General features: G+C 36.6%; 2 protein-coding genes across 2 annotated transcripts; both read right to left on the reverse strand.

Annotated features, from left to right (window-relative positions):
* On the reverse strand, positions 1–9,664 carry LOC126750801 (uncharacterized). Its single transcript, XM_050460529.1, has 11 exons — positions 9,381–9,664; positions 8,999–9,269; positions 8,758–8,908; positions 7,962–8,695; positions 7,434–7,884; positions 3,307–3,350; positions 2,486–2,547; positions 2,126–2,408; positions 1,913–2,063; positions 722–1,473; positions 1–663 (listed from the first exon to the last, which is right to left on the reverse strand). Exons 1-11 carry the CDS (start codon positions 9,389–9,391, stop codon positions 157–159), a joined length of 3,417 nt encoding a protein of 1,138 aa, XP_050316486.1. The 5' UTR covers positions 9,392–9,664; the 3' UTR covers positions 1–156.
* Positions 9,665–12,195: 2,531 nt separating this feature from the next.
* LOC126766209 (esterase B1-like) lies at positions 12,196–14,723 on the reverse strand. Its single transcript, XM_050484104.1, has 5 exons — positions 14,430–14,723; positions 14,073–14,355; positions 13,866–14,016; positions 13,077–13,810; positions 12,196–13,016 (listed from the first exon to the last, which is right to left on the reverse strand). Exons 1-5 carry the CDS (start codon positions 14,438–14,440, stop codon positions 12,513–12,515), a joined length of 1,683 nt encoding a protein of 560 aa, XP_050340061.1. The 5' UTR covers positions 14,441–14,723; the 3' UTR covers positions 12,196–12,512.
* Positions 14,724–15,021: the final 298 nt, after the last annotated feature.

Genomic DNA, 15,021 nt, shown 5'->3' on the forward strand with positions numbered 1-15,021 from the left:
TTAAGGTTTAAATATGAGCAATATGTTACAATGATTTGCTATATTTTTGTTTATAATTTTAGCAAAATCTTTTTCTAAATACATTTTTTCGTTACAGTAAAAAATCACTTATTAACTATTGAAATTTGTCAGTATCCACAGCCGTTCATACTTCGTCTAAGTAAGTACTGTGGTACCTTTTCCAGACCCTGCCTCAGTATCGGAGGCAGACCCATAAAGCAAAGGTTTGTCATATAAAGAATCCCAAGCTTTCATTTTCGGCGCTTCGGGTATTTGGATAACTTGCAGCGTCTGACTAATATTCAGACCAAAGTCAGGATTTGTTTTTTCAATTGGTAGCCATACATTTGGCGCAATCTCGGGACAATTCGGATTTCCCCATTTAGCGAAGCTGGTCCATATGCCGATCATGCGTTGTATGGTGGCATATTCAGGCGTATTCTCCTCCAGTTTTTTGGATTCCTTCAAATAGAATAGATAGGAGAGATCATCGCCATGCGCAGCGCCCTTCACACATTCATCGCCGCAGAAACGTAAGCGATGATGATTAAATGTAGGCGAATCGAAGTCGAATCGGTAGAGGTAAGTATTGGCTGTAGCATACTTCGTACGCGCAAGCGCGATGCGATGCACACCGTGCCAGAACATTTTATGCGAACAAAGCTGAAAGCAAAATGTGAATGTTTAATTTTGTATTATTTGACTTTACGGCATTACTCACATGTAAAAAATCAAAGGTGGGATCTGGTTTATCCTGTTTGGAAACTACTTCGTCTTTTTCCTTACCAAAGTAGAGATTTAGAATGCGTGTGCTCAATTCTTGAATCCGACTGCTCTCGTAAATATCTTTTAACTCTGCTAATACCAATAATTCCGGCTCTTTTTTCACTAGATCTACAATTTTTGGAAACTTTTTCACATGCTGATACATTATTAAACCTTCAAATGATGTGCCCCCCATGAGGAATGGTATGCCATTTCCCCAAGCCGACTTCAGCAGATTAATTGGCTCGGTTGGCAATACGCAATGTTCTGACTCATAGGGTTCAACTGTCGGTGTAAATGTTAGCCAGTGGAACGATCGATTTTCCTCCTCGCTAAGCAGCGAATGATCGACCAATTTGCCTGCATCCAAATTTTGCAAAAACTCCAATACTGGCTTGTCTTTGGCCTCGCCTTTATAACCATGATACGCAGCTAGTCGATAGCCCATATTTTGTGGCATGTTAGCCCAGTAGCTCAGTGCTGAACCGGACATTATGACCGCTTGTTGAAATAGGCCACGCGCCTGATCACTCAAGGACAAAATGTGTGCACATGTGGCGCCGGCGCTCTCGCCAAAAACGGTAATATTATTACAATTACCATTAAAATAGTAAATGTTTTTCTTTATCCACTTGAGCGCCAGCAGTTGATCCTTGATAGCAGCATTGCCAGGAACATCAAGACTGCGGTCATTCAAGCTAAGGAAACCTAGAAGAAAAGAAGAAATGTTTGAAAATTATTTCTCTGTGATACAAGAAAGAAAAAGACTTTTCATCAATATTGCACAGGGTTTCATCACAGAAATCTTGCACAAAGGAGCTATTTTCACATACGGTGAGTAATCATCTTTGCAAAAGTCACATACTTCAAATCGTCACACGTGACCGTTACTATCGTTGTTATTTAAGACAATATTGTTGTAACTGAAAGTGATGTTTGTAACAGAACACCAGCAAAAAAGCAGGGTAATCTATTACCCTTTGATCTCTCTGAAACTTTTTAGGTGCGATTTGATGCCAAAGTCCAGGAAACTAAGGCGAAGCTAAACTTTTAGCCCCTATTACATCTAAAGTTTTTGCTGAGAGCTTGTGAACCATACAATTACTGAATTGTCAAGCTAACAATATATTCAATAAACAAAACTTACCCAGCGAACAGAGACGATAATTTAATGAAACAAATACAACATCTTCACGCATCAGATAATCGGGTCCGTGATGCTCGCGCGCTGCACGACCGGTCTGAAAGCCACCACCATATAACCAAACCATGACCGGCATCTGCTTGGTAGCATCTATCTGCAGTTTCAAAGTGTACATTGTCAATTTCGTTCTAAAGCGCAACTATTGTCAATACTCACATGCTTGGTGAAGACATTCAGATAAAGGCAATCTTCGCTGCCTTCTATTTCGCCGGTTTTCTGGTTCTTTTGTACCGGTTTGGGTGGACTCTGCGTGGCGTCTAATATATCGGACCAATTTCCAAATGGTTGCGGTGCACGAAAACGTAATTCGCCGACCGGCGGCTTGGCATACGGTATACCCTCAAAGCTATAGTAGGTTTCACCGTAGACTGCCTGGCGCTTGGCGCCGCGTATGCGTCCTTGCGGTAACTGCAGTTCCACAGTTTCTAAAATGCCAGAGCTTTGCGGTGCATAAAGGGAAATAAAAAAATATTTTTTTTTCAATCTAATTTTGTGCCTATCTTTGTTGAAACTTACTCAATTGCCATTTTCCGAATGTATGTTCGAAGAATTGTAACCGGAATTCTTTGGGTGCCCCGCTGAAATCGAGATAACATATTTCTTATTAGTAATATTTAAGTTTTTTTTTGAATTTATTCGGTTTTATTTGTGTAAATAATTTCGAATTGTTTTTGAATATTAAAAAATATAACAAATCTAAGTGTGCAGTTACATGTCAAGTGTACGCCGAGCGAGAATATAGTGTCGTTATAGCAACTGCAGTGTATCTTAAATACTAAACACTCAAGCGTACGCATCGCATAAGAATATCTAATCAATACTTCTTGTTTTTGCATTATCAACCAGCTGATAGAGAGCAGTTCGAAATGTAAATAAATATGTTTGCACGCACTGTTGTTCGTATGATATATGTATGTACATATTAACAAATGCTATGCTAGTCTGTCTTGCACTGTTATCATTTATACAGAGTGTCACACACAACTGCTTCTGCAGTGAATTGTTTTATTTTAGCTGAGAAGAATTATGATGAGTCAAATTCATATTTACCTTTGCTCTTTTTCATTGGAAATTTTTACAGTTTTCAGAACGCCCAGATTTTTCTTTTAGAATAAGTAAGTATAACAAATCCCATAAACTAGATCTTAATGGCCTAGAATTATATATTTGATAGCCTTCTTAAACTTAAAAACTAGCACTTAAAAAATATACCACACGCTGAATTTGAGACTAACACCGAAAATGGCTTAGCAAATCACTTGTGTCATTCGCTTACCTCAGCTAAACATGCGAAAAAATGTGCTCAATATGTGTGTAATGTATTATGTATTTATTACCGTTTGCAGTTTAAGAAAAGGGAGCCGCATATGATAACCCAAAAATTGTTAAGTGTCTGCAAATGACTAAATTCAAATGTTATTGAAAACTCACTAGTTCCAAAGTTCACAACAAACAATTTCTATATACATATGCATGCATATACATATACTCAAAAGCTTGCAAAAGCTCTTGTTGAGTGTTTACCAGTAAAATGTGCTCACAAAAGCTGCCCATTCAATTTGTGAAAATCACAAATAAATCAATAACTAACTTAAAAGAGGGCAAACAGCATATTCTTGTTTTCTTTAATGCAATATATCATCTCTATATGTTACAGTGGTGGCAAGTGAATAAGTATAGCGAAAAAATATATTAAAATATTAAAAGGACGCTGTTGATATTTATGACGGCTGTTACTAGATTTTTACCATTTTATAATGAATGGACTTACTCCATCCTTTTGGATCTGATTTATTTCTTTTAAAATTTTAATCCTGCCATTTCTTACTATTTTTTTCATTAAATTAATTGAATGGTTAAAATAATTAATTATGATAATCTGCTCATTATAATAAAGTGCCTTGTTTCTTAGGTCTGCTTGTCTTATGTTTTCTTCCATTTCCTTCACCTAACTGGTTAGCTCTTTCGGATGTAAAATTGTATTCACTTCGTTAACGATCTCTACTTCGTCGAGTTGGATCATGGTGTATCCTGCTTCTTCAACTATTGGTGATACTTGTTGGAATGCTATAGGCAATTTCATGGCGATCATCAGAAACGCTAAAATCCACATGGTCTGAAAATGTTTTGACTCATGGAGTAACACTTTCACATACATCGCCATTATGTACTATTGTGATTAACCTATCATCTTCCTCTTCCATACCTACTCTATCTAATTTAAGTGTCCTTTTTATGTTTGCTACATAATGATGTGTCTTAATCTTTTATAATAATTTCATATTTTTTATTGACTCAGTCTTCTCAGTTCTTCGTAGTTGTCTCTGTAGCTATTTCTTTCGTGTATTATGAGTTGTTTCTTCCGGTCTATTGTGTTTTTGAAAATGGTTGGATTTATACAATTGTTTGCATTATTGGGTGTGCATTTTATTGTTGAGTGATAGCGATCATAATAGTTACCTATATCTTTAATTCCTGTTAGTTTTTCCAACAATGTTGAGTGCAGTCTCTCAATGGCTGCATTACCTGTATGGAAATTTGGTTTTGTTAAGTGTATTTCGACTTCTTTAAGAACTGACTCAACTGTTCGGCCCTGAATTCGTTTTCCATGATGATGTTTTTTGTTTCCCAAATTTTGTGAAATGTTCAATTATGATGACCTTCTTTCCTCTCCAATTTCTGTCAGTTATATTGTATGCTACTGCAAATTTAGTTAGTTTATCAATTACTGTGACAAATTACCGCTTTTGAAAACGAAAAATGTCCACATGTGTTATTTTATTTTTATCTGCAGGTGTCTTTGTTAGTCTAAACTGCGGCTTTATCGGTTTCCCGTCATATTTAATTTACTTACATTTTTCGCAATTACCTATAATCAGCTATAGATTTTCGCTTAATTTTGGATAACATATTTTATCCTTAAGTATATTGTAAGTCTCGTTCATTCCGCTATGCATTGGCTCATTACTATGGTAAAGTTAAATTTGTTTATACTGGTCTTCTTCTTGTAGAATTTCTGTTGCTCTTTTTGTACATTTTATGAATTGTAACTGCTTATAAGTAATAGTTAAATTTTGTGATAATCGGCCTTTTCCACTTCAGAAAAAATACCCACTTTGCCTCTGTCAATAAGTCTTTGGAAAGTATTTTTCAATATGTTCTCCGTGTAGATAGGGTTAATCTCGATTACTTTCCTAACATGTATTCTTTGGACTTCAGTTTGAGGACATATGATTTGGGTCTTATATTTGTTGACAATTTCTTCTTTTATGAAGAAATGTTTTAACAGCTCCTCTTCTGCGGAATGTATTGTGCCTGACATTTCTAAATGAAATTCTTTATCACTGCTTTCGTAGATTTTTGGCAAGTTTAAATTATTTTGCCCTTTCTCATATTCAATTTCATAATTGGACTTTTGCAATATCCTTTTTTTCAATAAAATTTGATGGCAACCTTTGGCTAGATCAAGAGTGCTAAAGTACTTCGCTTTCCCCAACTTGTCTAAGATTCCATCAATGTTTGGCAATGGATATTTATCATCGATAGTTCTTTGATTTAGTCTACGGCAATCGAGTACTAACCGAAACTATTTTTCGTCTTGAAATTATTGAATATAACATCGTTTTATAGTAGAAGATCGTACGGTTTTTCAAAGTCTTTTTCAACCATCTCATCCTAGGGTTGTGGGGGTATTTATATTCTAGTGGGCTTGGTGACAAAAACTACATATGCATATGTAAATATGTATATGTGACCTGGTCTACGAAAAGGAAGGTAACGTGCGAAAACTAGTTTTCTGGGAAAAGCTTTTAAAAATAATCGTCAGTTTCTCGTTATCTCATTAATTGTTCTCCTTTTTTTGACACCTAAGCCCCCTTTCCGTAGACCAGGTCACATATATGTATTTAATTCGAACAATATTCGAACAGCAGAGTAGAGTTGTAGAGACTTGACAAGTTAAACAAATTCAATTATATTTAAATACTTTTTTATATATGTACATATATGATTGAACATTACAAATTGAACTGAAGTAAGATTATTTTATGTAAGAGTTTTAAAATAATAAATATAATTAATAAAAACTGAAAAGGGGACTCAACCGAGATGTCAGCGTATGTGAGCAGTACCTGTTGTTTCTTGTTACAGTTTATACTCTGATCCGGATTTCTAGTTCAATGTTCCCATATAGATTTAAATGGCAATCACCGATCCATACGATTCGCTAATTCGTTCGAACATATATACACAAACACATACATATACATATGTACATATGTATGAATATTCACTGAGGCAAATAGGCACAAGTAATTGCTTTGGAATCAAGAATCAGACTGACTCTGCTATCAGATCAGCAACTCAAGTCTGCTCCAATGTGTGTGTGTATGGCACATTCCAACAAACTCAAAATATGCCGAGTCTGCGGTTTTGGTCACGTACTGGTGGATCATGCGATATGGTGCACAACTGCATGCCGTCATTTGATGTAACCTGTTTAACAATTGTAGTTGTGCTCGTTCACTTTATGTAAGATTTGTCAGAAGGATTCCCATAACCCTTACATAACCCAGTTTGTGCAAAAATTGAAACAGAACGACCATCAAGGACGATGTGTTAATGCCATACAGCCAACGAAAAAATCAATTTAATGATGGACATTTTTGGTGAGCGTCGAAGTCTTGGGGCGTGGCCTCCAAGATGGGGCGATTTCATCCAGCTGGACATAAATTGTTTAACATATAGGATATTCGGGTAAAATTTTCACTGTGGTTTTGCGAACACTCTAATATATTTATCATTTTTTAAGCGTTATGCTTTGCTCAATAATTCCATGGACGAATTTCCGTAGTAAATCTTAAATATACCTTGGTAGACAAACATTTGCATCACCGATAGCAACTATGTCAGAAGTCAGATAATGAAACCGCATGCAAAACTGTCGGAATTGAATTAGTTATATACCAAACTACAGAAATTTTGAGGAAATTGTAACGATTTAGACATATCGTTTGACAAAAAAAATATACCTCATTCGTTAGCAGCACTCCAGTGTTTTCATAACTACACTCAAAACCACATCTCATCGTTCAAGATTTTCCGTTTTCAAATCGTATCTGAATGAGTGTATTATTTAAAAGTGTCAGTATGTCCACCTTACTATTCGTTATTAATCGAACCTTACCTCACATAGAGGAAAATTTTAGTTTTGAAAAACAAAGAATACTTGTATGTCGGCTTTATGAAGCTTTGCATGATACTGAACTAGAGAGACTCATAATTGTGTATGTAGCAAAATAACTAAGTTACTATAACTAAAATTATATGCCAAACCTTAAAACATGGTGAAAAACGAATTTATTGAACTTTTCAGATTTAATTAAGATTAATTTAGAGTAATAATGATAACACAGGGGGCCATACGTATTATAGTATAAATTCATTTTCGAATTGAGTATTCAATATAGTTGCTCTCTGTAAGTGAATAACTCATCTAGTGCGTTTAATTTAACAGTCTCCGGTAGCTCCATCATTTTCAAATCATAGCTAATATTCAAAGCCATATTCGGTTCAGAGTCTTTTAGTGGTGTCCAACAAACTGGTTTGATTTCATCGCAATTAGGATCAGAGTTAGCGGCAAAAGCAGTTAGAATAGCAATTAGTCTTCGAATAGTCTTATATTCTGCCGAATCCAAGCCAACTTTCCAAGAGTCATTGGAGAAAAATGTGTATGATAAATCATCAGCATGAGACACACCACGCACCGGATCATTGCCACAATATTTAGCGCGATATAGATTAAAATCGGGCGAGTCAAAATCGAAACGATAAACATACGTGGGTTGGCTAGCATATGCCGAGCGTGCCAAAACAGTACGATGGATATCGTGTAAGAATATTTTGTAGCCATAAATCTGAAAAGTTGTTGACAAACAAGAAAGTATTAGAAATGCGATAAATTTGTGGGTAAAGGTCGTTTTGTTAAACTTACATCCAGAAATTTGAATACTGAACGATCACTTGGCGTTTTGGCGCCAAAAAACAATTTTAATAATTTTTCACCCATTGCTTGCAGCTCTTCCGGTGTATGCGCAGCCTTAGCATCCTCCGGCAAAATACGCTCTGGATCATTAATAAGTGTACGCATTATATGCGGAAACATTTTGAGACGCTGATACATATAGAGTCCTTCGAAGGAATTTGCACCAATAATCATCGGTATACGATTACTCCATGTATTTTTCAGCAGCTCAAATGGCCGTTGCGACAATATACAATTCTCACTGACATACGGTTCAATAACTGGTCCAAAAGCAAACATGTATAATTTTCTGCGTTCCTCTTCGTTGAGCAAAGAATGTTTCACCAATTTGTCCGGCTCTAATTGCTGCAGAAAGCTCAAAACTTCTGCATCATTATTGTCCCCATTAAAGCCGTGAAATTTCGCCAATCTGTAGGCCATATCAGTTTGTGGCATATTTACCCAGTAACATAGCGCACTTCCCGACATAAGTATGACGCGTTGAAAGAGATCTTTTGACTGTGCACTAAGCGTAATCGCATGAGCGCTGGCAGCGCCGGCACTTTCACCAAAAAGCGTTATATTATCGGGATCACCATTGAAGTGACAAATGTACTGTTTCACCCATTTGAGTGCAAGCAGTTGGTCTTTCAGCGCAGCATTTCCCGGCACTTGTAGCGCTGGATCGGCGAGACTAAGAAAACCTTTGCCAAAACATTAAATTTCTTCTTCTTATTTATTGGATGGCAAGTTTGCGGCAACTCACCCAAAGAACAGAGTCGATAATTGAACGTAACCAATACCACTTGCTCACTCATAAAATAGTCCGGACTGTAAACATTCGTTGTGGCTTCCCCTGTATAGAATGCGCCGCCGTAAATAAATACCAACACCGGCAGAGGTTGTTCTGATTGCAGCTACATATTGCAGAATGCATTAGAAATTAAATAATGCACATTTTTATTGCACCATTTAAACTGTAAGTATGCGCTAATTGGCGAACCCACCTCTTTTGTATAAACATTTAAATATAGGCAATCCTCCGAGCCCTCCACACCGCCTGTGCGCGAATTCTTTTGCAACGGCTTGCTAGCGCATTGCGTACAATCCTTGACTCCGCTCCAAGGCTCGATCGGCTGCGGCGCCTTGAAGCGCAACTCTCCTAAGGGCGGCTTCGCATAGGGTATACCCTCAAAACTGTAGTAATCATGCGCGTAAACGGTCTGGCAGTGTTTTCCTTGGATCACACCCAGTGGCAGTGCGATTTGTGGAATTTCGCTAATAAAAAATTTTGTGTGCAATTAATTTTCCTCTTCATTTAATGAAAATTATTTAGCCTTGTGCATACATATATTCTTCTTAATCTGTCACACGCGTTTGTAAACTTACGTTGAACTCATCAGCTTTTGCTTTTAGTCTGGGGCTATGTAAACAATTATATTTATTAGTACGTATTCAGTTACTTGGCGGATCACTGCCCTCCCAACATGTAGAACCGACTGACTTCGCCGCTTGCTCAAAAACAACTGAAAATGTATTCCGATATTAAGTCAGTTGTGCGATTAGATTGCGTAGGTTGTTGCATAATTTTAAATAAATAGCAAATAGTTCGTAGTGACGGGAAAATGACGAATATCGTCGGTTTCGGTCGAAGAGAAATTTATGCGGTGCTTGACTCTATTTTGTTGAAGCCTCACAGTCTACGACCTCAAACTTTCTTTACATAAGGCAGATGCGATCAAAATGGTTACCCAAACGGATTTAATTTTAGACAAATTATTCATAAGTAAAGAATGCAGCAATTTATATGAAGGTTTATACTAAATATTTAAAACTGACAGCTGCAGGAAACATTGTCCAGTCTATGCATAAACACATATATAGACTATTTATTCATAAGCCCTTGTCCGACTTTATTTAATCAGAATCGGAAGTAATTTCAATGTGAAATGTGGAGGTTATTTCTCCGTCATAAAGCAGTATATTTTGGTAAGGAATAAACCTAGTAAGTTTGTACGGTTAGACCACAGTGGACTGGGTGTGTTGAAGTTGCGAAGCTGTACTGTTTCAGTTCTTGGTGCAATAAAACATTGATTTCTTCTAACTCCGTCAATTTTAGTTTAAAAGAGTATTAGACAATATTGTTTTCGGTGCAGACCCATCCAAACGATTTTCAACACCTTAGGTATTTTGTATATGTATAATGGTTTTCTTATCGGCCGTTGTACGTGCCTTATTCGAAATATATACTAGCATTCATCATGGAGCATTCCATTGACCGCCTTGAGTGCTCACAATTGAACATTATTGATAATCTTTGTACTAAGTGTTGAGAGTTTACAGTTATTTCAAAGTAATTAATTAGTAATGCAAAGGTCATCACTTTTAATATTCAGGAAAAAAATAATTAGCTGCTAATTGACTTTGTAAGTCACTAAAAGAGGTGAGAAAATGTTTTTATTTGAAGTGCACATTACTACAAAAAAAATTACTTCGTTGTGCATTTATAAATGCATACAAGGAGGAAATGTTTAGTCATATGCATATCAAGAGGAACACCCGGTTTACATGTAATTTGAGAAATATATTTAAAGTCGGGTAAAAAAGAAAATATTTTGTACATTACCTCTCCCAACCGCTAAAATGGTATATAGGTACATATGTACTATGAACCAAATAGAAGTGGTTTGGGGACGTTTTGTGTCCAACTATACTGTTATGTAATTTAAATGAACTGAAGAGAAAAATAAGGCCTAAATTGAACCGCCTTGAACGACGGTCCACTGTGACACCTAAAGCTCCTAAACATTGATCATAGAGACGCTCTTGTGTAAGTCCATATAGCGCTTTGAGCTTATCACAAATTTGTTGAGGCGGCTAATATCTGTTTCGGCTATTTCTACTGGTTCGCCAAAATATGACTGCCGAGATGTTTCTACCTTGTCTTACTCCATACAACTTTGACAATTTACCTTTGACAAAAGTTTTAGTTTTAACGCATGTAAAAAGGTATACATCGTCGAAAAACTCAAACTCGATTCGGTATCAGTTTTGTCAAGTTTTTCAGTGAGAAATATAAAAACTAATTGAAAATCACTCGGCTTCAGATACTATTTATGAAAGTTAACGACTTTTGGGACTTTTATAATTATATATCCTTTTGAGTATGAGTGTTGCATTAGTTAAGGGTAAAATATTCAAACTATTGGCCCATTGCAACTGCAAATGTAGTCTAAAATAATGAAACATTGCATTACAGTAATGAGTACAGCAATCGTATTTAAAGTCATGGAATTTTAAAATTTCTCTTTTATACAATATATTTGGCTATTTTCGTCTGTATACAAATAATGACCCGAAGGTGAGTAGAAGTTTGCGAGCACAACAACATGTGCATAGTAAAATGAATTTTAAGCTGTATTTTAAAAAGGAATTTGCATTTCGTTTGGAAATTGTTTAAATACTTTTCGATTAAGAATTTGACATAAAATTATTTTGTGCTGGTTCACGTTTTAATTTCCCTAATGAAGTCGTTATCTTATCGGTCAGTGTTCCAAAATACAGTAGATGCCTTCTACAATTGCAGCACTTTCATATCACACATATAAAGTTAAATATTTACATGAGATACACACCTAAGTTCTACCAATGGTGAAAGCGACCTTGAGTGGAATTTCACAAATCACTTTCCTAAATTACTGAATTGTTATAATAATGGCGTGTGATAGAGAAATGTGAGCATTATTGCGATGGAATAGTTAAAATTATCTTTATCAGTCTATGGTATGAAAAATTCGGGCTTACTCGTATTTAGAGATATTTGCCGCATATAATGCGTATGCGGACGGGTTTGGTTAAAGAAATGTTGCAACGGGTAACGCCTCACATCCATTGTTTTCTGATACAAAGTGCCAAAATGCCTTGCGAACAGTCGTTGAAACAGGAAATACTCTCAGGCGGCGTCTCTAAGCAGAGTTTGAGGAACAGGAAATATATTTCAGATCCATGAAACATAACTGTATAAGTGAAAAGTAATCGAAGGAGTCCATATTTGCGACAATATCACAAAAATTTCGTAGATTTGCGATGTTGGAAAGAGGTGACATGGTGATCAATCCATCCAAATCTCCAGATATTCTCACTTATATTCTTACTGACTTTCTTTAGTGGCGTGTCATGTAATGAGCAAAATACAGACAGCTAATTCGGTTGATTAATGTTATGTTCAATAATAGTTCAAGAAAATATATAATTAATTGTCTTAATTGTCTATCCTAAAAAGTACCTGTGCTTTTTTGACAGTTTGTTAAGCAATTGTATCGGTATGTAAGTAATTTATGATACGCTACCTTCAATTAACATTTTTAAATAATATTTCACTGAGATATAAAACTAGTTTTAATATTCTAAGACATTTTCGGGCAGATATGAAGATCCATAGAAATGAAAGCATTTACTACTGGCTCAGGATAGAGCTATCAACCTGTCCTCCAGTATATGTATGTATGTATAACATTTTCACTAGATTGTAGGTAATGGATCGCCCCAATTATAATCTTCTACTTTGTGGGCGCCACACAATTGCTCTGGGCTCTTATATAACTTCGCCCACACTTCCAACTTGTCTACTTCTGGAATCGTTTTGAATTCCAAGTGTTGACCAATATTAACACCCCGCAGATTGTAATACTTCGTTACGGCGTCCCAAATAATCGGATCCGTTGTTTGCGAATCGGGATCACCAGTAGTGGCATATGTCGTCCACATACTTATCATACGCTTTATGGTTTTATATTCGGCCGAGTTTGGATACAACTTTCGTGCATCGCGTGCATGGAATAAATAGCACAGGTCATCGCCATGGGATGCACCGCGAACCTTTTCATCTGAGTATCGCCTGCGATTTGGATTGAAATCTGGTGAGTCGAAGCCAAAACGATACAGAAAAGTGGGGGCCAGCGCAAAGCTTAAGCGCGCCAAAATAGTACGATGGAAGTCGTGCCAAAAGATTTTATAGCTATAAATCTGAAACAATTATAAATTAATAATTCATAGTCGTGAGCTATGAAATCAGCCTGCACTTACATCTAAATAATGAAGTAGCGAGTGATCATTCGGCTCTTTCTCGCCGAAATGCAATTTCAATAGTTGTTCGCCCATTCGCTTATTTTCTTTTGTAGTATTTGAGTTGTAAACGTCTTCTGGTAGTATTAATGCCGGTTCGTTGTATAGAAGTTTCATAATATCAGGATTCCTCTTGAGTGTACTGTACATAAAGAGACCTTCAAATGAGGTGCCACCGATCATCATTGAGATTTTATTGCTCCATGCATTCTTCAGCATATTAAATGGGCGCTCCGGTATAATGCAACCCTCTTCTATATATGGTTCAACAATCGGACCGAATGGAAACATGTAGGATTTACGCTGTTCGTCTTTGTTCAATAAAGAGTGCACAACCAGTTTTGCAGGGTCTAGCTTATTTAGAAATTGCAAAACGCTGGCATCGATATTGTCGCCATTATATCCATGGAATTTCGCCAAACGGTAGGCCATATTTGTTTGCGGCATATTAACCCAATAATTTAGAGCACAACCAGACATGGCAATAGCACGTTTGAAGAGATCACGGGCTTGCTCAGAGAGCATCAGCAAGTGGGTTGAAGCAGCACCGGCGCTTGAGCCAAAAACCGTAACATTCTTAGGATCGCCATTGAAATGCGATATGTACTGCTTAACCCACTTGAGTGCCAATACTTGGTCCTTGAGACCAGCATTTCCAGGTATACTCAGTGAGGGATCGGCGAGACTGAGAAAGCCTGTTAATTAATTAGACTAAAGGAGAATGATTGCAGAAAAAATATAAGCACGTACCTAAAGCACATAGTCGATAATTAAAGGTAACAAGCACCACATCTTCATTCATAAAGTAGTCGGGACCCAAAGTTTCTCTTCTGGCGCCGCCTGCACGAAAAGACCCGCCGGGTATAAATACCAGAACAGGCAGTGGTTTTTCCGAATTTAGCTGTTTCAAAATATTTAAAAATTATTTGCTTTAAGCTCAAGCATTAATTAACTTACGCGTTTTGCATAGACATTTAGGTAAAGACAATCTTCGGACCCTTCTATGCTCTCATTGACTGGATTTAACTGTAACGGCTTGCTAGCGCATTTCGTACAGTCCTTAACGCTTTTCCATGGTTCGACCTGCGCTGGCGCACGGAAACGCAACTCGCCTAATGGTGGTTGCGCATAAGGTATACCCTCGAAACTAAAAAATTTCTGATCGTAGATAGTTTTGGATTCTCGCCCCTTAATTCCGCCCAATGGTAAGGTGATAATGCATTCTCCATCCTTCTGTACACTGCAAATAAGTTCCAGCTGTATTAAAATATTTTCCATTGTTGACATTTCTTCCAATCACTTTTGTTTACTTACTTTTGACTCATTATGCTTTCGGCTTATATTCGTTCTATGTTTTTTAGCTTATCACCAAATTAGAGTTCCGTCACGGCACAACTGATTTTTATTGCTCAGTAAATTACTTGTATAACTCAAAATTTATTAATCTATACACATTTTATTATAGAAAATCATTAATATTATGCTTTTATTTGCAATTTCTAAAATTATCTTAAATAGTGTCTGTCAAAACAAAATGTATGCAAACAAAACCAAAAAATTTCTTTGTTGTAATGGAAACTGTCACCCAAAGTACTGAATGACTTAAAAAAGACTAGCTGCTGTGCGAGAAATGAGAAAAGAAAACAGTGGGGAAACAAAATAACATACACGCACATATCCATATGCTTAATAGATATAGAGATTGCTTAGCGCTAGTGAGAAAATCACTATCTAAGCTTTTCATTGATCGCGAGCACGTTGACCCTCAGCTATCTGTGCACTACTATACTTGTTCATTTCATTGAGAGCATAGATACTTTATAATGTGCTATGTGCTCACAGTGAGTGTAGTTACTCACACTGCGCAAGAGACTCAGAGGCCCAAAGGTGGGCGAATGAAGCAAGT

This window comes from Bactrocera neohumeralis, chromosome 2 (genome assembly GCF_024586455.1).
Source record: "Bactrocera neohumeralis isolate Rockhampton chromosome 2, APGP_CSIRO_Bneo_wtdbg2-racon-allhic-juicebox.fasta_v2, whole genome shotgun sequence".
Taxonomy (NCBI): Eukaryota; Metazoa; Arthropoda; class Insecta; order Diptera; family Tephritidae; genus Bactrocera; species Bactrocera neohumeralis.

Excerpts from the sequence above, each read along its gene's own strand:
- LOC126750801 (XM_050460529.1), bottom strand. Across the intron at positions 7,885-7,961 it reads CAGTATTCAAATTTCTGGAT|ATTTATGGCTACAAAATATT; the intron begins GTAAGTTTAACA and ends ACAACTTTTCAG. Across the intron at positions 2,064-2,125 it reads TGAATGTCTTCACCAAGCAT|ATAGATGCTACCAAGCAGAT; the intron begins GTGAGTATTGAC and ends TTGAAACTGCAG.
- LOC126766209 (XM_050484104.1), bottom strand. Across the intron at positions 14,017-14,072 it reads TAAATGTCTATGCAAAACGC|CTAAATTCGGAAAAACCACT; the intron begins GTAAGTTAATTA and ends ATTTTGAAACAG. Across the intron at positions 13,017-13,076 it reads CGCTACTTCATTATTTAGAT|ATTTATAGCTATAAAATCTT; the intron begins GTAAGTGCAGGC and ends TAATTGTTTCAG.